The sequence below is a fragment of the Polyodon spathula genome, chromosome 16 (assembly GCF_017654505.1).
Source record: "Polyodon spathula isolate WHYD16114869_AA chromosome 16, ASM1765450v1, whole genome shotgun sequence".
NCBI classification, from domain to species: Eukaryota; Metazoa; Chordata; class Actinopteri; order Acipenseriformes; family Polyodontidae; genus Polyodon; species Polyodon spathula.
Window position 1 is genome coordinate 16,032,838 of NC_054549.1, and position 20,808 is coordinate 16,053,645.

Consider the following 20,808-nt stretch of genomic DNA (forward strand, 5'->3'; position numbering starts at 1 on the left):
CATCGAGGAATATATATGACCAACGTAAATGAATGGCAATGTATTTTTAAAAAACGTAATTGTGATATAAATAAGTAAGCCTCGACTTATAAAATCAAATTTTACTTAATGCAATTAAGTAAAAAAGGTTTTATTAATTAATATATGGTTGTGCATGTAACTCAAACAATGGCACAGCAGTAGTGCAACCACAGCCGAGACAAGCATGAAACCGTCCTCTATAATCTCATCCTGAACGCATGACGTGTTGTCTGCGCTGGGAGGCGGGGCAGGCAGTGGAGCTGGGGGAAAAAAAATAGCTAAATAAAGGCGAGAGGACCGTTTCAAATGCAAACATACACACCAAGCAAGAAATAAGGTAAGGGGAAAATAACAGTGTAAATTGCAAGTGCAGTGAAAAGAAACAACGTGGAGAAATGGGTTGCTTTTCCTTTTTATTCTTGCAAAAGCGCCCTGTTTTGCATTGCAACTTATTATTAAAACCCCTCGGCTCACTGCAGCGCCATTGCTGTATAGGTTCAATGGACAAAATGGCCAGTTTTTTGAGGAGGGAGGGTGAGACTGTAGGCAGTTTACTATATAGTTACTGTTAATTTAAGCTGCACTGAGACGCTGTGAATGTTGTAAACTGGCGAAACCTATACAAATGCAGTGTTCGGGCTATGCATAGGAAAGAGGGCTACGTTTGTGACACACTGTTCCTGCGGAATAAACGGTGTTTGTATTTGAATGAGTCACCTGGATTTTTTCTTTTTTGTTTTTGCTGAGGCCCCACTTAAACGCTTGCACCGCGCCTGCGCGCTGTGGCTGCAGCGTTGCTGTATGGGTTTGATTTTTGAAATTCGGAAGTTGCAGTGAAACACAATACCTCGGTAACCAATTGAGCTAGTTACATTGACCAATGTTATAAAATATATTTTAAAAATAAATACACATTTATAATGGCTATATACAAATAAGTCTCTTGTAATAAAAATAAATACAAAAAGAAACGTTATATTGGTTAATTATTACTCCACGAGATGACATTTTTTTTTTATAGCTAAACTTTTAAAATAAGTTTACTATGTTTACCCATTTCAGTATCATTTGATGGCTTTACCTGTTTGGAAGCCTTTGTGTTCACCGAACCTTTCTCTGAGAATGTTTTACACTTTGGCCCGGAATGAACTTCCATGTGTATGGAGGGCCGTCATTGGAATAGCGTGCTCATTAAGAACGGTGTTTTAGAATAGGGTTTGTGAGTGTGTTTCTGTTTGAGCGGAGTCCTCTTTTAAAGCACATCTGTACAGTATTTAGATCCACTGCTCTTTACAGTTGAATACACCCCAATGTCTTGTTCTACTATATTTTCTATATCTGTGTTTGAATTATTCCAGCTGCAAGTTCTATTCCATCCACCAGCCATGCCAATCCGTCGCTCCGCCGGGACACCCTCCCAGGAAACGGCACCCAAGAACCCTCCTGCAGCAGGTACAGTGGGGCTGGCAAATCTTACTTGCCCTGTCCTGTGTAAGCTAATTACAACGTACCAAGAACCTGGCAAACATGGGTTTAAAACTGGTGTAAGGCGCACTTTGATACTTGGAATGCTGGACTTGCTGTGCCACTGCATAGATGTGTGTGGTTAAATCTAAGTATAATGTAGGCAGTAGATGGCACTGTTGTAATCCACGAAAACAAATAATTGTACATACAAGCTCAATTTGGCAAGAAGACTCATACAAATTGCACCATGGCTGCGTTTAATCTCAGTATTCAATCTGATCCATGGCTATTCATTCTGGTCCCTTCATACATTTGAAAACAGGAGCGCAAACACATTACCTGCAGGTTTACAAGTGTTAACAGCAATGCACCTGTCTAATACAAACTAGCACACACAAAAAAGGGGGTTAACACAATATGAATGATGGTCAAGGGCAAGTCTTTAGACCCTTAATTTACTTCAGTTCAGGTCTGTTAGTATTAGAAGTACGTTATTCATTTACTTTGTCACTTTTTTCTTTTTTCAGTACAGCACACTTAGCAATGTACAGTTTAGTTTTACAAGCTAGAATGTTAATTTTCAGGGATGGAAATAAGACTCCTATTGCATAGCAGTTTCACACATTTTAGATTTTAATATGTGCTTCATTAGCCACAGTGTACAGCTATGGCCAAAAGTTTTGCATCACCTAGGATTTTAGGATTGAGACATAATTGAAAACTGCAAAGCGGTATGTAATTCAATTACATGTTAACATAACGTTAAGCATGTTTCATTTGACTTTATGAAGCCATGTCATGTTAAAGTCATAGTAAATGTATAGTACCTGGAATGGATGAAACTGCTGTACGTTGGGGCTTAGTTCCTCAAGTTGAAGCGCTGTGTTGATGGGCACCTGGTTTTCTGTGTGCAGATGCAGACGCCAGCTCTGAGGAGTCAGTCTCCACAGGGGGAGAGCAAGAGAACGAGGCACCCACAGCAGCTCCACCACAGGAGGAGGTGAAGCAAGATAACGAGAAAGCTGAAACAGAGGAGGAGAAAAAAGAGGAGGAGAAGCCTGCTGAGGAGCAGAAGAAAGAGTAACGTGCCTTTTTATTTTTCGTTGAATTACAGCTGCCATACAGGAAACTTGCAGACCATAACTATGCACTCTCGTGGTTCTGCCCTGTTAAATACCTTTGAATATCATTGCAGTGACAAAGATGCCGTGAAGGAAAAGAAGAAGAAGAAAGTGAAGAAGAAGATTCCTGCCTGGGCCACCATGTCGGCCAAACAGCTGGCCCGCTCCCAGAAGGGCGCACAAGTCACCTTGTTCGTGCGGCCCAAGATGGATGCCATCCTCACAGAGGCCATCCAGGTGCGGGCCCCTCTAACCCCACCCCCGTTGAGCAGCCCACCATATAAGTTCAGTTTGCTGGCTAGTGACATGGTTACCTGTGAATGCGCTGTACCGCGATGGCCAAAAGCTTTGTATGACACTGTAGAATTTAGCTTCATAAATTCATTTATTGTGTTCAAGTACCACGCATTCCCTCTTGATATACCCTGATTCTGTCCCAGCCCTGCACATATACAAAGCAGTACTGGCTGCTGTGACAAGCCAGCTGGTTTTGCTGTGTTTGTATTGCTTTTTAATAAAATAGCCTTTCGTGCTGCTTGCTGGGCTGGGGTCCCTCCTGATTAATCCTGTGATTCATTTCAGGCCTGTTTTCAGAAGTCTGGTGCCTCTGCAGTTGCCATCAAGAAGTACATTGTTCACAAGTACCCATCACTGGAGCTGGATAAGAGGGGCTACCTGCTGAAACAAGCCCTGAAGCGGGAGCTGCAGAGGGGGGCCGTAAGACAGGTGGGTTGGGGCCATGGTGCATACCAATCTTACAACATGCAGCATGCAAACAAACAGTCTTTCCTACTCAAGACTTGTTTTGGTCACCCTTCAGATGGTTATGTGATCAACCGTGACCATTTTGCTGTCTTAGTATCAACTGGCTTTTTCAAAGTGGTTAAATATTTGTCGTGTAAGGGAGCACTAGCAATGTTAAGTGTAAAGTTCTATCAAATACAGTTTGGTGGGCTGCATGTGTTCACAGTGTACAGTTAGGCTTGCACATGCAGATTGATTGAACTTAATCCATAACTATAAAATACTCGAGCACTACTTTTAGAAATACTAAAAACAAAAAAAAACTATAAAATTTAATGACCAACGTTGGTCTTTTTCAGTGTGTTCTGGACTTGTTTGAAATGTTTGCTGTTCTTCAGTTTCTTTGAGTATTTCTCAGTTGAGCTCTGTTAGTAGCGGGTTGGACTCTGGCTCCCTGGTGTGTGGCAGGGTTGACTCTGTGATTTATTGCCCTGCTCCAGGTGAAAGGAAAGGGGTTCTCTGGGAGCTTCACAGTGGTCTCCAGCCATTCCAAGCAGTCACAGAAATCCAGAAAGGTAAGAGAAACACACAGGATGAGACAGACATTCTTACACTGTATTGTTACCACTGTATAAAACACTTAGAACTAACAGCTGTGTTTCTCATGCATGTTTCTGATATTGCTTACTGTTTGGATATCGTCTGAATGTTTAAACTCGACGCTATTAAAACCCCAAAAACTGAGCCCAGTGTTCACTATGAACACCATGTGCAGTGCTGCTGCTGAAAGCTGGGAAGATAGATGCTTCTCCCCTGTGTGTAGTCCTCTGCTGTGGTTGCTTCTCCTGCAGAAAGGTGGCTCTGCTCCAGCCAAAGCGGCAGTGCTTGAGCCCACAGAGAAACTGGAGAACACTCTGCCTCTGATCTTCACCCGCCTCTGTGAGCCCAAAGAGGCCTCCTACTTCCTCATCAAGAAGTACGTGGAGCAGTACTTCCCCAAGCTCATGGCGGAGAGCAGGTAGGGAGCCGTTTAGGGATTGGGGTTCAAGCATGTTCTTCACAAATATTGTGTTGTGTGGTTTTTTTTGTTTTTTGTTTTTTTGCCTATAATGGCCATTTGTAAAACTGAAAAGCCCAGCACAGTAAATCAGTTGAGATTATTATTTTATTTATTTATTTTTTGGGGGGGCTGCATTTGGATGTTTAAACCTTGGTTATTGTAGATTTATTTTGCTTGTTCTTGCAGACCCCACATGTTGAAGAACGCTTTGCAGAGAGCTGTAGAGAAGGGACAGCTGGAGCAGTTAACTGGGAAAGGAGCATCTGGAACATTTCAGGTGAGCCAGACTGCCTGTCACCACTAAAGGGGGATATAGAGTTCTCCCAGCTTCAAGAGGGAAGCTTAGTGTTGTAAGGGATTTTATTTAAAATGAGTTTTTGATAGACTTGCATAGGATGAAAAAGATCATTGGATATAAGTTTAGCTTTAGAAGACAGTTTTAATTCTGAGAGCGAGCATCAGTATGTAGAATACATCTCTTTACTTCAGGCACAGCGATTTGTAGGTTCCCGTCTACCCGAAATATAAATAAACCCACAGAACAATTCCCTCCATGTACAAACTGATTAGTCTCACACAGAGATGGTGTCCTGCAAATAAGAGTAGGCATTACTTGTACTTTTTTAAAAGCGGTTTTATGCATACTGGCTCCATAATTAATATGCAATCCTTGAGTTAGTGTAATGCTGTTTTTGGGAAGCTGCTCTCATTGATGTTGTTTTGCAGCTAAAGAAGCTGGGGGACAAGCCCCTTCTGAGCGGCGGTCCCTTCGAAGACGCAATCCTGTCTGCCATCACTGCCATGAACGAACCCAAGACCTGCTCCACCACCGCACTCAAGAAATTCGTGCTGGAGAACAGCCAGGGAGGCAAGGTCAACCTGCAGGGTGAGCCCACTAACCAACTCCTAGCAAGACCAGGACATCTTTTTGTACTATTATTGGAATGCATTTCAGCAAACTATAATGTGCACTTACCTTATTATCCCTAGCAGTAGAATGCATGGTACACAGCAATATTATGGAAGCACATACTGTACATAATGTATGTATCAGAGTACTGCACGGGTCCAGCCCAAACCCGCAACCCGCTGCAGCACCGTCTTATCAGTGACCCGACCCACTTTAGTAAGACCTGCAACCCAACCCAAACCCACAAGTGTTTGTCCTTTACCTACTGCCTGTGTCTGCTGGCTCTGTGTCACATTCACACACAGATATCTCTACCATTCTCCACAGGTTGGGTTTGTACAATACAGCGTGGTAGCTTTCTCTAGTGGTCTGGATATACTTTAAAATTGTAACATACTGTCTTTACTTGCTTCACTATAAAATACCTGTCTATTCCTTTCATGCAACCAGTTGAAAGGGCTTTCACAGAGATGTACCAGTTCTGTGGCTGTCGTGCATTAAAACATAATGACAGGTTTTGCAAGCAACGAATCCAGTCACGTGTTCGTTATTTTCATTCGCTATGATTTCAGAATAATTCCACACTTCTGATTTACCTCTCAAACTATTGTCCACTGCATGATGTAAACCCTGCTCTTGTTTCATCTCGTCCGCAGGCATTTTTAATAACACCAAGCGGACGTGATAAAAGGATCTTGCGACGTATCAAACGAGCGGCAGTACAAACCCTAATCCTGCTTTAGTGCAGGAAACACCGGTACATTTACTTTCCAATAAACGTTATTTGGGAAACAGACGAGTACACTGATCCAAAAATTACATTTTTTGACCCACAAACTAGGAAAAGGTTAACATTCTGAATCCGCGGGTACCCGACCCCATGCAGGACTTTAGTATGTATGCTATGTAGTTGTTTTTTTACACATATCAGCAGTGAAACTACATTTATTAGTTTCCCCGCCCCCTCCCCCCCCTGTAGTGAACAACTTGAAGAGGACCCTGCGGAAGTGCGAGATGTTCGGCTGGATGGAGCAGATCTCTGGGAAGGGCTTCAGCGGCACCTTCCAGCTCTGCTTCCCCTACTACCCCAGGTAAGGACCGGGAATGGGGGCAGAGGACAGGAGTTCTTGCTGTGGAGGTTTTAGGGGAGCTGCTTTTCCATTGCCTGGTGTTATGCTTCGGTTCATGGTTGGACACACACCTGTCTTCTTTCCACCTGCATTGAGAAACTACTTTTTATAGGCTATGTTTAAGGTTTCCATCTCCCACTGATGTAATTGAAGGTGCATCTCCTTTTCCAGTAATTCAGATGCAGGTGCTACTAGACGTTATTTTGTATATTGAGTGTACAATGGCTAACAGTAAAATGTAGGTTTGTAGCTGCTGTTGTTGCACTATGTTGTGATGTCCCTGCCCTCTTCTCCTCTTCTCTCAGCCCTACAATCCTGTTCCCTGACAAACACAAGGAGGAGGAGTCGGAGTCAGAAGAGGAGGAGGAATCAGAAGAGGAGTCTGAGGAAGAATCTGAGGAGGAGTCTGAGGATGAGCCTCCTCCAAAGAAAAGGTAAAGCAAGCTCCTGAGTGTATAGAGGTAGGGAAACAGCCTTCAAACCAACAGGCACCATTTACACACTGTGCAACGTAGAGTACTCCAGACTATTAACCAAGATTGTAGAAAGCATATTCTTACTATGAGCAATATGGTCATCGGTCCTTAATATCTAAAACATGCAAAGAACCAAAAGATCTTCAGTGCAAAAAAAGGGGGCAGTAGTTTTAACGCTGCCAGTGCTAATATAAAAATGCATTTAGGGTAAAGCAGAAGATGAAGGTGGTTTTCGCTGTTGCTGTGTAATGCATTTAAATAGAGATGCAACAGTCATCTTTTACTCATTGCCATGGCTTTTATTTAGTGAGCCTCAATAAAACATTGATCGCCCAGTGCCCTATTGGAGCCTCACTTATGTATTATATTGTTTTCCGTGGTATTTAAAGGCTTTTGTGAAGTCTTTGTTTCTTGCTTTTTATTGGTATTGCCTGTCCAATATTTATTTAGGAAATTGATTTCTGATTGTACCTCGACTTAAATAAGCTGAACTGCTGCTTCTTCTTAAAACCTCTTTGCAGGCAGATAAAGAGACCCCCTCCCAAGGTCCGCACCCCTCCGCCCCCCAAACCCCGCAGGCCACCAGCCAGCAAGAAAAGAGGCGGGGGCAGCGCCCAGAAGGTCAGCGCGCCGGCTTTCACCCCCAGGGGCAAAAAACCAGCACCTGCCAAAAAAGCAGCACCCGCCAAGAAAGTTTCGACCCCTGTCAAGAAAGCCGCCCCGCCCCCTAAAGCTGCAGCAGCAAAGAAAGCCGCACTACCTCCTAAAGCTGCCCCCCTGAATAAACCCAAAACGCCAGCAGCCAAGAAGATGACGAGCCGAGCTCCCAAGAAATCCCCGGCGAAGACAACTCCGGCCAGGTCTCCCGTCAAGGGGAAACCGGCCGCCCGCAAATCCCTAAGAGTGAGGAAGTGAGCTGGGGAGACTGCGGCCAGTGCCACGGCCGCTTCGGAGGGTCAGCCGTGCTCTGGAGATCCAGGTTGTACAGTTGCTAGTGCTTTCCCCCTGGTGTTCCTCCTTTTATTTTGGTAGGCTGTAAGCTTTCAACTCCCCAAGCTGTTTACGGGGAATAAAACAACAGTGTTTTATTCTTTTTATTTTTGTAAAGTTTCTCTCTATCAGTGCTGGAATTCTAAAGCTTCCGTCAGAGTAAAGAGGCCAAGGAAAGTCGATTTCACAAGAGGGAATATTTTTTGGATTGAAATGTTTCTTTAAACCTTAAATCCTCTTTTATAAATCCACTGATTTTTGTTAGGATGTGTGTGAAATTCCTCTGTGTAACGTCAATAATCTTCCCCAGACATTGCTTGACTTCTTTGTTCTTTTTATTTAGTTTTAATGCAGATTTGCCTTCAGACTCACTCACATGTGCTACCTGGTGCTGACTGTGTGAGCACACGTTGCTATGTGGTGCGTATTAGGCTTTGCTTTGTCTTTTTTGTGTATTTTTAACAATTATTTGTTTTAAATGAAAAGTCCAATGAGATATATTTTGCTACCCAAATAAGTCGGTAGTGATTTGGGTATTTTGGTTCTATTAAGATAAGAAGCAGCTAACGAATACTTACAAATCAAATTTAAAATACAAGAAATGCATAGTAAGTACCAGAATCATACCAGTCATCAACTTTTAATTTGCAAAGTTATTTGAACTGAGACCTCCCTGTGGGAGGGACATACCAGAGAACTAGGTGTCTGGTTGGCCGAAAGGGCTATAATTCTAAAGTCACTTATTTAGTGAGGAGGGGGATGAGAAGAAAAAGCACATGTTTTGTGGTAATGTTTATTATTTAGCGGTAGGAAATAACAAAAACAGGAAATAAAAATGATTTCAAAATTGCTCTGTAGAATCTGATGTGATAACTTAAAAATAGAGTATAACGAAAACCTGATTTTGTTTTAAGGTTTCTGAGAATTCTTTTGTTGTATCAAAAAAAACAAAGCTATTCTGTGTATTGGTGTATATCTTTGAGTATGATGACTGACAACCTTGTTTTCAGTAATCACTAGATTATTAGTAATCTGCATGCACATAATGCCCCTTGTGCTTTTTCTGTAATCATTGATAAATAGCAACTTGTATATATTTGTATTGGTTTCAGTGTTTTTATTACTAGATTTGCAGTGTTACAACATTGCAACATCACAGATAGTCAAAGCCTTTTATATAGCTTCAAAAGGACTGAGCAAAAAGGAAATACACTAGAATGCTGTAAGAATGCACATTGCAGAGTTCTGTATGCAGTCGTGTGTTATCGTACTATATATTCAGTTCTGTACAGCAACTTGCATGCTCACTTAATAGCGTGCTTTTATTTCCCAAGGTGATTAGTTGGGATGGAAATTAATCGTGTCTGAAATGTAAGTGATATTAGCCAGTGTGTGATAACAACTACTCATTTTAATGTGATGATAAGTAAGGGGAATTAGTGGGAGTGGTATTAAGCAGGTCTGAAAGCCTGTAATGTACAAGGATGGGGAGATGCGGGATCATTCCTCGGTGATGGGGTAGAAATCGCTTCCTTTCTGGCCACTTTAAAACTCAGAAGTTTAAAGCACCCCCTCTGTGCTTCAACACTCAGACGCATGGCTTAATTCGAAATGCGTCCTGTGTAACCATTATTTTTATTAATTGGTCATTTAGCAGACGCTTGTATCCAAAGTGACTTACAGACTAGGGGATGAACTGCATTAACAACTGCTGCCCAGTCACTTAAAATAGGACCTTTGTTTTACATTCCTACATACTATGAATTCAGAGACCTAGAGGGGATGGGAATAAGACTCCCGTTGCATAGTGGTGTGACCCATTCCTGGTTTTACTGTGAGTTTAATAAAAGACACATGCGCGTGTTACCTATACACTGTGGCTAACTGCTTTGCAATAGGAGTCTTATTTCCACCTCTGTTCAAACTTCCAAATGAAAACAATTTCAACAGGGTGTGATTACTGAAACAGGAAATGATACAAAGTCAGTCTAAACACATCAAGTTGCTGTTTGAGGCCAGCCTGTGTGCCTCAGCTGATGAGTAACTTTGTCTTGGGAAAGGTAATTGCAGTCAGTGCTGGCACGAAAAAGATGTGCTTGCCGGAACAGCTTTCAATGCTACCACCCTCAACGTGTCCTGCTTTGCATGCTGAGTGATCTTCAGTATACATAGAGCTTGGCAACAGCAGTTCACTCCGCCACAAGGAAATTTCAAGCGGAGTGGGACGGACGTACTGGCAGGCTTTTGTGAGGACTTGTCTTGCAGGTAATTTATATTTCTTCATTTTCTGTAGCTTACCTCAGCTCCTGATTCCAGATGCAGGCTGTAGTATAAATTAATCTTCTTACTCTTATTGCGTTATTATTTATTAACAGAAATCATTTATTAACGATTAAAATATTTAAAAAATAATATTTTTTGTGACTATTAAGTTCATGCAGTCAGTTCAGTCCTGAATTACTCAGCACCACAGATTTTACATACAAATATACACACTGTATTGTAATTTGGTCACTTCTACCCAAATTAAGTCCCATGTGCAAATCTCTGGTACCTGAACTATCCACAGAATTGTGTTTCGCAGCAGCATCCTCAAACCATTGAACTGCTGCTCGGCTCTTAACTAACGGGACAGTAAGGGGAGCAATGGAACTGGGGGGCATCCAAGGTCGTTCACAGACCCAGATTACCACTAATCTTGGACAAATGCATTTGTTACTTTAGATAAAACTGTCCATTACTGTTGTTTTGTTCTTACTCTTTGTAAATAAGGATAGTTATTTCCAGTCAAGACCAGACTTGATTCATATCTTTCATGAAGAGGAATCGTCTGCTATATGCCTTCAAAAATACGAACATTCCTGTGCTGTTATCTGTTTTGTATTTGAGTTACCGCAGAAACCTGTTGAAATCCATAAACAGTACGTGGATGTGAAATGCAGTCGTGCAGCTTTTTGATGAGCTGTTGTTCTGTGTTTTTCATTTTAATTGATACTGGTAAACTTCCGTCGAGGTTAACGCCCTAATTAACACACCTGAATTACAGCAGCTGCCGGACAGACAGGGCAGAAAGAGGAGGAGGAAAACAAACAGGTAATGCTGCGCTTCAGAAGGTACACGAGAAAAAAAAAGTACCCATGTTTTTAAAAATATGAAAACTACTTATTTATTTAAACAGAAACTGATTTTTATTAGGAAAAAAAAAAAGAATACTGTGTAAAACCCGTAATACAACGCACAGGCACTATATACTGTATTTATATGTTATCATTTCGGTAATTAGACAGCGAATTATAGTTCACTATATATATATATATATATATATATATATATATATATATATATATATACACACACACACACACACAAATATATATATATATATATATATATATATATATATATATATATATATATATATATATATATTATATATCGCATTACTACTGTTATGAGTTTAAAAAAAAAAAAAATGTTCTCTTCATAAATGAAGCATCTGCTCCGATGATGAATCAACTTGGTGTAACATTCCTAGACGGTGAAACGTGAGAAAAACAAACATCCTGCCTGTAAGTACTGCATTGATTGGGAAACACTGGGAAAAACGCCTGTTGCACACCTGACTGTAAAGCGAGCACCTGGGAGAAAGCAAATCGGCTACAGCGAGCGGCGGAGAAAGCAGGAACTACACGGAATTTTGGTAAGTGTATTTCTACCTGTAAGAAATTTTAAAAGTAACGCATTACTGTAAAATCCATTCATTTAGATGGTGTTGTGTGATGAATTGAGTGTAGTGTGGTGGTCGCTTAGCCGACTGTCTTCCTGGGCACTATTGGTGTTGCATTTTATAGCCTTGCTGGTGAAACATGTTTCTGTGTGTGTCATTATAAAAGTATAACTGTGTGGGTCGGCATTAGTAGAATGTAGACATTGATATTGGTAATGCTAGTGAATAGTAATCGTGTACGGGTAACTGGCCTAGACTCTGAATGAGTAAAGCATGAATAAACCTCGTTGTGCCATTCCAACATGTACTGTAGGATTTGATTTAATTGACACCTATTTATGCCTTAATGTTTGCAAAACATTAAGAAACATAATTTTCAACTAATATCCCACTTGATAAGCTACAGCTGTATTTTTTTAGAGCATTTTACAGCACTAGATAACTAGTCTGGCTTGCATGTAGGGGAGATGCCTAAAAATGAGTGGTTGATCCAACTGGAGTCACTGTAATATTCTCTAAACAATCCAGCTGTGGCTTATCCTGGTCAGGCACAGGCACAGGCTGATCAGTTCAAGCCTAAAGTAAAATATCTGAAACATTTGTCTACTGGACTTAATGGGGTTCCAACTGACCTGAACAGTGGCAGATCCAAATACAGCTACTTGAGCAAATAGAACAGCATGGAATGGATGAAACTGCTGTGCAATAATAGGAGTGTTATTACCATCCCTTTGATGTAATGTTGCAAACAATGGTGTGTCTGCCTTTTAAAGCAGAGCCCAGCCAGGTTGTCAGTTAACACTGCCTTCTAATTTCCTTTTGCAGGCCCCATGCAGTAGCACTGTCATGAGCTAACCACAAAAGCATCAGCGCTCCATTCTTGACAGTGCAGCCACAGACAGTCGTTGCATTAGTGGTGATGTTCTCATGCTTTTGCTGCTTTTTTTTTTTTTTTGTCGGCTTACAGAGTGGAAAAGGGCTGCAGTTCAGTAAGCTCGCTTCTGACTGCAGGAACAAGAGGAAAGAGAAGACATGAGTGAAACTTCAGCCAGGAAGACGAGAACTGAGACCAAATTTGCAGAGGTACAGTAAGATCTTGGCTCCTGTAGTTGATTTATTTTTAAAGATCTGTTGCTTGAGCACTGTATTCATTGTCTTTAAAAGACAGATCTTTTGTACCTGGTAACAATCCCCCCTGCAATACTCCCTGTACGCTGTTACGATCAATACAACTTCCTTCTCTTCTCTTGTGTCCATAGATCAAAATATCAAGTAGGTACAGCATGTGTTTTTATTGTTTCTTTGTGCTTTCTTTACTTAGTATCAGTGCCATAAACTAAATGTGTTATGCCGCTAATTAGAATCGGTGGAGATGTCCTTAATAAATTGTATTTGGTAAAATTCCCTCCTGCATTACTCTCTGTACACTTTCCTGATCAATGCAACTTATTCAGCATTCGCTTATAGTGTCTGTGTTATTGTGTGATTAATGCCGTCCTCTGCAACAGTCACCTTCCCCCAATCACAAGTTGCTTCTGACTGGAAGTAGACAGATTTCTAGTAGTTGAGCCATTTCATGAAAAAGCGAAACGTGTTCCATTGGATAAGTCCTCAGATATGTCAGGCTTGCCATTGTTCTTGTTTGTGTAACAAATATACCTTTTTTCATGGAATAGCCCAGCTGTTTCTGAGAGGTTTTGAAGACTCGTGGCACAGAGATCTTTGCCAAATGCAGTTAGGATAAAGATGGTCCCTGTAGGTGGTCGCCCACGTTCCCCTTTCAGACGCTGATCAATATATAGCTGCCTACCCGTTTTATCAAGCAGCACATCACTTTGCAAACCGGCGATTCTAAACCATAAAAGCATATTGAGCTTATTCATTAATTATAATTATAACTGGGTGTCTTTCTGTAGTTTTGCGTACCCTGTGTACGTTATGAGTGATTGAGATGAGAGAGTGGATACACGATGGATCCAAGCAGGTGACACAAACAATCAATAATTGATGGAAGACATAACTGTGCATGGTAAAAAGAGTGCATGTTTAACTATTTACTTATGTTGATAGATTAAGTCATTTATTTTTGTATTTACGGGTTCAACGTTGCCGTTGCTATGGGGGGCTTTGAATTAAAAACTTGGCCAAGCCATTATTGTGACGTCACTGCTATGAGCTAGCCATTGAATTCTGAAAAATGAATATGCTGTCGAATACACATAGTTTAAAGTAAAATCGGCTTGTTGGGTGACCTAAAAAAACAACTTGAATTTTTCGTGCACTGCTTTGACAGGAACTTAACCTTTTCTATAGGCTTGTCCATGTCAGGAACATCTCAAGTGGGTAGAACAGAAACTGGAGTGCCAGTCGGGCCAATCCACAATGACGCTGCTCTCATTCATGAGGGGATGCCAAGCCACCATTCCAGGGATCATTGTGCCTGTCACACTAGTGATTTTAGCCTCTCTAGCTGTGATGACACTTGGGATGGACACTTGGTTAGCATTCAAAAGCCATCAACCCCATCTATATTGGTCTACAATTCAGAAAAAAAAAATCCAGCTCTAAAGTATCCCAGCTGGGTGTAGGCTGATCAAACTCGGACAGAACAAAATCTTTGTATTCGGAAACTGAAGGAGAGATGGAAATAAAGTCCCTTAACCCCGTCAAGCTCATTAAAGAAAAGCCTGTCTGATATAAATACTAGCCAGTTGAAAACTCTGCTGAGAGAGGTTATATATAGGAAGTGTGGTTTTAGTGGTCTGGCCTTTGCAGGTACACTGCTGGACTGGTGCAGTAGCAGTACTAGCCTGGCTCTTGTGCTCTTCCCTGTCTCCCTGTGCAGTATGTGGGCTCCTGTGTGGTGGAGAAATGCTGTCTGGATGAGAAGACCTGGCTGGTATATGAGCTACTGCGATCCCTCAAGGTAATTCAAATCCGCTGCTGTATGGCACACTATAGAGTGAAATATCTGAAGAACCGCTTGTTCAGCTCTTATCAAATTGAGGGTATCTGCTCGGTCGCAATTACATTTCACATATCTATTTGAAAGACATCATTTAGCGTAGCTCTAATTTTCTATTTTTCGCATGACTGAGCACAACAGATTTCATTAAAATACAAAGCAGATGAAACTAACTCATTGTGTTATTATTAATCCCGGTTCACCGCTGCAACTTCCAGGCAGTTCGGGGAAACGGCGGCTGAAACATGCGTCCCCCGAAACGTGTTCCTGCCAAGCCGTTATTTTCTGCACTGCGGATCCACAGTGAAGCCATCAGACTTATAGTGCCGGAGGACAACACAGATCTGATTGGCTCCACTGCAGACACGCAGGCGCCCTATCAGCCACAGGGGTGGCTGGTGCACGGTGAATCCTGCTGACCTAAACACTCCCTACCTGGGCGTCACTCTGCCAGATGTGCGCCTCCCCCTGGGAACCCCAGGTCACGGTTGGCAGTGACATAGCCTGGATTTGAACCTGCGATCTCCAGGCTATAGGGTGCATCCTGCACTCCACGTGGAGCACCTTTACTGGATGTGCCACTTTCGTACAAGTTGAATTGTTATCTCCAATGCTTACTAACACTTCCAGAAAAGAATATGTTTCTGAAAAGGCAAGGCTGATATTCTGAAGCTAGGTGGGGAAAGATGTTAGCGTCGCTCTGCGATGCCCATAGGTGAAGCATTATGCAATGAAGCCCGTGCAGCACTGATATGCTTCCCCTACTTGATTCATAAAATCACAAGCAATTCTTGTTAAAATAGTTAGTAAGAGTGGAAGCCAATAATCCAAGCAGAAAACTCAATAGTCATACAGAAGACGTTATATATTAAAGTGTAGATTGGATCCTTGTGATGGAATACTTTATATAATATATATTAGGATGGCTAAAAGGAGTGCTTATCAGGGTTTGTGAAACCAGACGCTAGTGCTAATAATATAGCAGCCATTCAGCTCTGTGTCTTCTTCCCCAGGACTGCAGCAGACGGAGAGCCGTCACCCTGAAATTCTCTACCAAGGGAGTGAAGGTGTACGATGCAGATGGAGCGGTAAGAGTCCAGCAGTTCATTTAGGTACTGTAGAGATTGTCTGCGAGTAAACCCGCAGCTGTAAATATGTGCTTGTGAATGAATAGGATGAGTCCCAGAAGGAGGAGCAGTAAATAAGAGTCTTATGGCATTGATTTCTTCCTAGTTTCTTATATTTGACCTGATCGCTGCCATACGGTTGGTCTTTCGTTTTAAAATATAAATGAGAGAATTGTCTGGATATTCATGCATATTGTTTTTAAAACAGAAGAAACCAGAAATTTCAGGGGAGGGAGGGGGGGGGAGAATACATGTACGCTGATAAATGAAAACCTCTTTTCTACTGCTTTAGTTTTTTAAATCACTTTTAAATCAAAATACACATTAGTCCCGAAGTTTCCGTCTCTTGTGATATCAGTGATGGAAGTGTGCTGGCTGGCTGTGACCTCTCTACTGCTCTGGTACAGACTCTGCTGATGGCTCACTCCATGAGGAGGATTCTGTTCTCTACCTGCCGCCCCTTGGACTGCCAGTTTGCCTTCGTCGCTCACAACCCGGGCTGCTCCCCAGATGAACTGTACTGCCATCTCTTTGTGGGCAGCCAGCCCTGCGAGGTACTGCATGTTGCCAGCTGTTAAAACCCTGTCTTTATCCTTGGGCATTTATTCCTAAAACTTGCTAAATGGACCACCAAGACTGATGTCCTTTTTTGTTGATGTAACCTCTTCTGAATTGACTATGCTCATTGAAACAGCATACAGTCTACAGTTACGCTCAACTTCATCTTGCAATGGTATAGGTTTAAGATTCAGATTGAAATTCCTTTGCTTTGTTTTATAGAAAGTCTTCTCAATGCTTGTAGATTATTTGAGAAAGTTTTCATTGAATTACAAATTCTGACCTGGGTTCTGTCCAATCACAGACCTGATTTTTGTTCTGACCTGGTTTCTATCCAATCACAGGTGCAGATTTTATTCTGACTTAGTTTCTGTCCAGTCACCAGCCTAGGTTTTGATTGAACTTGATTTCTGTCCAATTCCAGGCCCGAGTGTTGAACCTGCTCCTCTGCAGAGCCTTCCAGCTGGCCTACCTAGAGAAGCACCCAGAGCAGGCAGAGAGTGAGGAGACAGTGTCCGGTCTGGAGGGCCTTCCTGAGGGCATCCCTCCCCCACCCTCCCTCATCGCTGACGGGGTCTCCCTGAGCGTCAGCGCCCTGGTGTCGTTCCGCCGGGCCCCCTTTCAGGGAGAGCTCATACCTGATAAAATGGTGAGACGCTGGCACCTCGGGATACCTGTCAAAGAGTCTTCTAGCTTCACCCAACCCTCCTCTAATAGAGCTGCTTCCTAAACCTGAAGAGCTGTAGGATACTTTAACTACAGATTGCTTTAAAATGGATGCAAGTGCCTCTTTTTCTGGGGGATATGGACCTCAGTGCACCTTGTAATGGTAATATTCTTCACCACCTCACTCGCTGATGCCATTTTGTTTTTGCTGAAACAGTTATTAAGGCAATTGTTGCTTCTGCATGAATACATAGTTATTAAGCTATGATATTTACAGATTTATGTAGTGTAATTTATTATTCTTATTCTTAATCATTCTCAGGCAGATAGGAAGCCGAGTGTTCCTGCTGAGAGTCCTGTCTGCTCCCCAACGCTGGTCCGCAAGAAAGCGATCCGGAACAAAGTCCTCCGCTCAGGGGCGTACCGCTCCTTCAACTGTGACTCGCAGACACACCGCTCCGTCCAGGAAAAGTGTAAGGATCAAGCAGGCAGGCGGGAAGTAAAAGCTTATGGCGAGCATTGGGTGGTATTAAAATGTTTTCCGTACCTCTAACAAGGTTGGCGGCACTGAAGATGACCTGTTCACCTGCTCCAGTAATATTGTATTTGCCCCCCTCACTCACATCACTCTGTCTGTGCTTCCAGTGAACCGGGGGTGGAGGAGTCTGGATTTTCAGGTGGGAAAATCCTTCTCCCTGTCAGAAACCCAGGACATCCTCACAGAAGCTGTGTGGTCCTTTGCAGGGATTCACAGGTCAGTGACCCTGGTGTAGTGTATCTGTTACTCCTCTCTGGACCTATCGCTCAGCAATGAAACTGACTGAAATACAAAAGGGATTCCTGCCTGAGTGCCTATTGTTATTGTTATTGTTATTGTTATTATTATTATTATTATTATTATTATTATTATTATTATTATTATTATTATTGCTAGTAATAACAAAGATAATAATAGTATCTAATTTAATTTTATACATAGTGCTCCCCCTCTCGCTGTCTGACTATTACTATTATTAATAGTATAATAGTTACTTTCAGTCTAACTCTTTTTTATTCCAATTTTATTTATTTTAATTGTTCTGTTTTCACAAACTGGCTTTTTATTTTTAGTTTTTCAACTTGTATAATTAAAACCAAATTTGTATCTCTTTTTTTTTTTTATTTGTCTTATTAAATTCTATATGGGACTGTTTTTTAATTGAATGGTTTAATTTATTTGTGTGTGTGTGTGTGTGAAGCGGTTTGGGATCATGAAGCGCTATAGAAATGTGAATTGTTGTTGTATTAAATATGTATGTCCCCTGCCCCCACACTCTCTTCAAACGTGCTTGTCACTAGTACTGTACATCACTCTGCAAGAGAAAGCAAAGCATAACTCAAAACTGTGTTGCCTTTGTTTTTGTTTTTGATGACAGAACAGGAAATGCTTACAGGGTAGATATTTTCAGCATGGGCTCCTACAGTAACACCCCCCCCCCCCTGCCCTCCCCACCCCTTACAGTCCTGAATGACACTGTCTAGAGAAATCAGCTAGAGTCTGAAACTGACAATCCCCTTTTAATTACACAGCTCTGCACAGGATCTCAGGGTGTGAAAAGAACATGAATCGTCTGCTGATCCCCAACTGTAATCTTGCTGTTGCTTGAACTGAGTGCAATTTAGCAGTGAAACCTAGAAGTGCGACACTTATGACTTAAAAACCTTTGCAGAACGTACAGTTTAAATTGAAGCCCTAAACTATGAATTCACACTTGATAGAGCCTGATGTACTTTATTTAAAAACTCTCCAAAAGTTTATTTTTATTTTTAAATAACCCCAAGCCTTCTAGAATCAGTTGAGAATGGTTTAGAGAGAACCAAAAGATTCTCGTTGCAATAAAAGGGGGAACTGTAAATATTTTTAATGGAGCGAAGCAGAGGTAAGCAATGGATTCTGTGTGTAAAGAGCCCTGTGCTTGTGTTGCAGGGACAGTAGCTTTTCGCTGCTACGCAAAGATGTCCTGGGAGCATTCCTGCTGTGGCAGAACCCCAACTCTTCCAAGTCCTGGTCCCTCTCTGTTCGCACTCCCTTTGGCCTGCAGGGATACCAGATCAACAGGAACTCGAATGGGAACTATATCCTGAAGGTAAAGGGCATACAGGGCGAGGTTTAGAGCCTGGAATGATTTTATATCTTTGCTTGAAAATCAGCAGCTCCAGTATGAATTTAATAAGTGTACAGTATCAGTGATTTACACATAAATCATATTATTGGTTTTCTGCCTTGTATCTATTTTTTATTTAAAGAATCGATTTGAGTCAGGTATTACCAAAAGAAGGTAAACAAGCTCTCATTTAGCTAAAGGTGCATTTCCCAAAAGTTTTAGCAGGGACAGAATACCTTTCATCGTCTCCTTTTTTATTTCTTATATTTTCTATCTCAGCACCTACAGGATGAATTTAATAGCATAGAAGCCTTAATCGACCACTTCACAGAGGTCAAGGGGGAGCTGCTGTGTTCCCTAAATTCTGCCCGCCTAAACCACTGCTACGAGGGGGAGGACGACGTGCGAGGCCCAGGCAACAGCCTACACCAGGCCGCAGGTAAACGTGCGGCGGATTCCGAACACGCTGAAGAGCCTCTGAGCCTGAGGCAGCATTAAATATTGCGAACCTTGCGAAACAGACCTGACATTTAACGAGGCATGGAGGCTGGAGACCTGAGAAACCTGAGGGAACTAGATATCCTAGTGATATCCACTTGCCTCTCATTATAAAACATTTTAAAAGGTGCTAATGGTGTGTCCTTCATGGATTGGCATTGGTCAAGCACTGGAGAGATTGTTCTTGTTTCTGTAGTCTAGGTTGGCGGTGGTTGCCCATGTCCAATCACCTGTGATTTCTACCAGGGGCTTCTTCCAGCTTGTTTCAAAGCTGGTTCACTAACCACAGAGCTGTCCAGACACAGCTGCCTAGTACAGTCTGGGACTCTTGCTGGAAGGAGTGGGAATCTGTGTGGAACACAGCCCTGGTCGTGACTGGCAGCTGGTGAGATTGAATGTAAAGCATTATTGGTTTGAAGCATCCACACCATTGTGGAGTCTATTTTAATGATCTAAGCCAAGGGTCTTCAACCCTGGTCCTGGAGAGCCCCTGTCCTGCAGGTTTTATTGGTGTCTTTACATCAGTGGTTGAAGATCTGGAACACTTATTTATTAATTAAGCCAATAATTGGTTCAATTAAGTAACAGATTGGTTGAAATGAAAACCAGCAGCCAGAGTAGTTCTCCAGGACCAGGGTTGGAGACCCCTGATCTAAGCAAAAATAAATCCTGCTGGTGTTTACTCCCTGGCCTGATTCAATGGACCTCTGTAATGACATTACTACATGCAATAAATAAGAGATCCCTAACAAAGCAAGTTTCAGTCTGGCAGTATTGTTAGATCTGCCACTGTTCATATAATTAAACTAGACCTGTGTCTGTCTTGTGCACATGCAGGGACACTGTAGCACATGTGGTGAATGGTGGATAGCACTACTACTGAGCTTTTGTAGCACTTTTATAAAAGGAACATAAATGTCTGTTAAAATTCAAATATATACGCTGAGATCTACGTGACAATTATTTGTTTTATGGCTTTCATATTTTGTAATTGTTAATAAAGACGCTTTTGTTTTGTTTAACTTCCAGTTTTATTTGGCTCTGTCCTCACCAGTTTATTGATCATAGTCTGTCAGAATACCACTGTCTGCACCTCCCTAGGAATAGTCTACTGTTTCTCCCATCTTAATAAAATGAGAGCGTTACTGTATTAATGCTTTAACATGTATCCTATTTGGCCACCGGGCGGCGCTTTAGCTAAATT

The 20,808-nt window shown here is 41.9% G+C and overlaps 2 protein-coding genes across 11 annotated transcripts; both read left to right on the plus strand.

The window, feature by feature from the left end:
* The first annotated feature begins 243 nt into the window (after positions 1 to 243).
* Positions 244 to 9,015, plus strand: LOC121328638 (heterochromatin protein 1-binding protein 3-like). The gene is made up of 12 exons (XM_041273521.1): positions 244 to 358; positions 1,380 to 1,473; positions 2,403 to 2,568; positions 2,684 to 2,846; positions 3,192 to 3,335; positions 3,854 to 3,928; positions 4,205 to 4,371; positions 4,600 to 4,690; positions 5,140 to 5,299; positions 6,303 to 6,414; positions 6,759 to 6,887; positions 7,451 to 9,015. The coding sequence occupies exons 2-12, from the start codon at positions 1,407 to 1,409 to the stop codon at positions 7,842 to 7,844; spliced, it is 1,668 nt and encodes a 555-aa protein (XP_041129455.1). The 5' UTR covers positions 244 to 358; positions 1,380 to 1,406; the 3' UTR covers positions 7,845 to 9,015.
* Positions 9,016 to 10,074: 1,059 nt separating this feature from the next.
* LOC121328639 (SH2 domain-containing protein 5-like) lies at positions 10,075 to 20,627 on the plus strand. 10 transcript variants are annotated; one of them, XM_041273522.1, is made up of 12 exons: positions 10,075 to 10,184; positions 10,966 to 11,032; positions 11,413 to 11,619; positions 12,614 to 12,729; positions 14,492 to 14,572; positions 15,625 to 15,699; positions 16,146 to 16,292; positions 16,721 to 16,945; positions 17,285 to 17,435; positions 17,608 to 17,716; positions 18,929 to 19,088; positions 19,386 to 20,627. In XM_041273522.1, exons 4-12 carry the CDS (start codon positions 12,679 to 12,681, stop codon positions 19,602 to 19,604), a joined length of 1,218 nt encoding a protein of 405 aa, XP_041129456.1. In that variant the 5' UTR covers positions 10,075 to 10,184; positions 10,966 to 11,032; positions 11,413 to 11,619; positions 12,614 to 12,678; the 3' UTR covers positions 19,605 to 20,627. The 10 variants fall into 10 exon arrangements, with proteins under 10 accessions (XP_041129456.1, XP_041129458.1, XP_041129463.1 ...); XM_041273524.1 differs by having other exon boundaries at positions 11,455 to 11,619; XM_041273529.1 differs by having other exon boundaries at positions 10,966 to 11,012; positions 11,455 to 11,619.
* Positions 20,628 to 20,808: the final 181 nt, after the last annotated feature.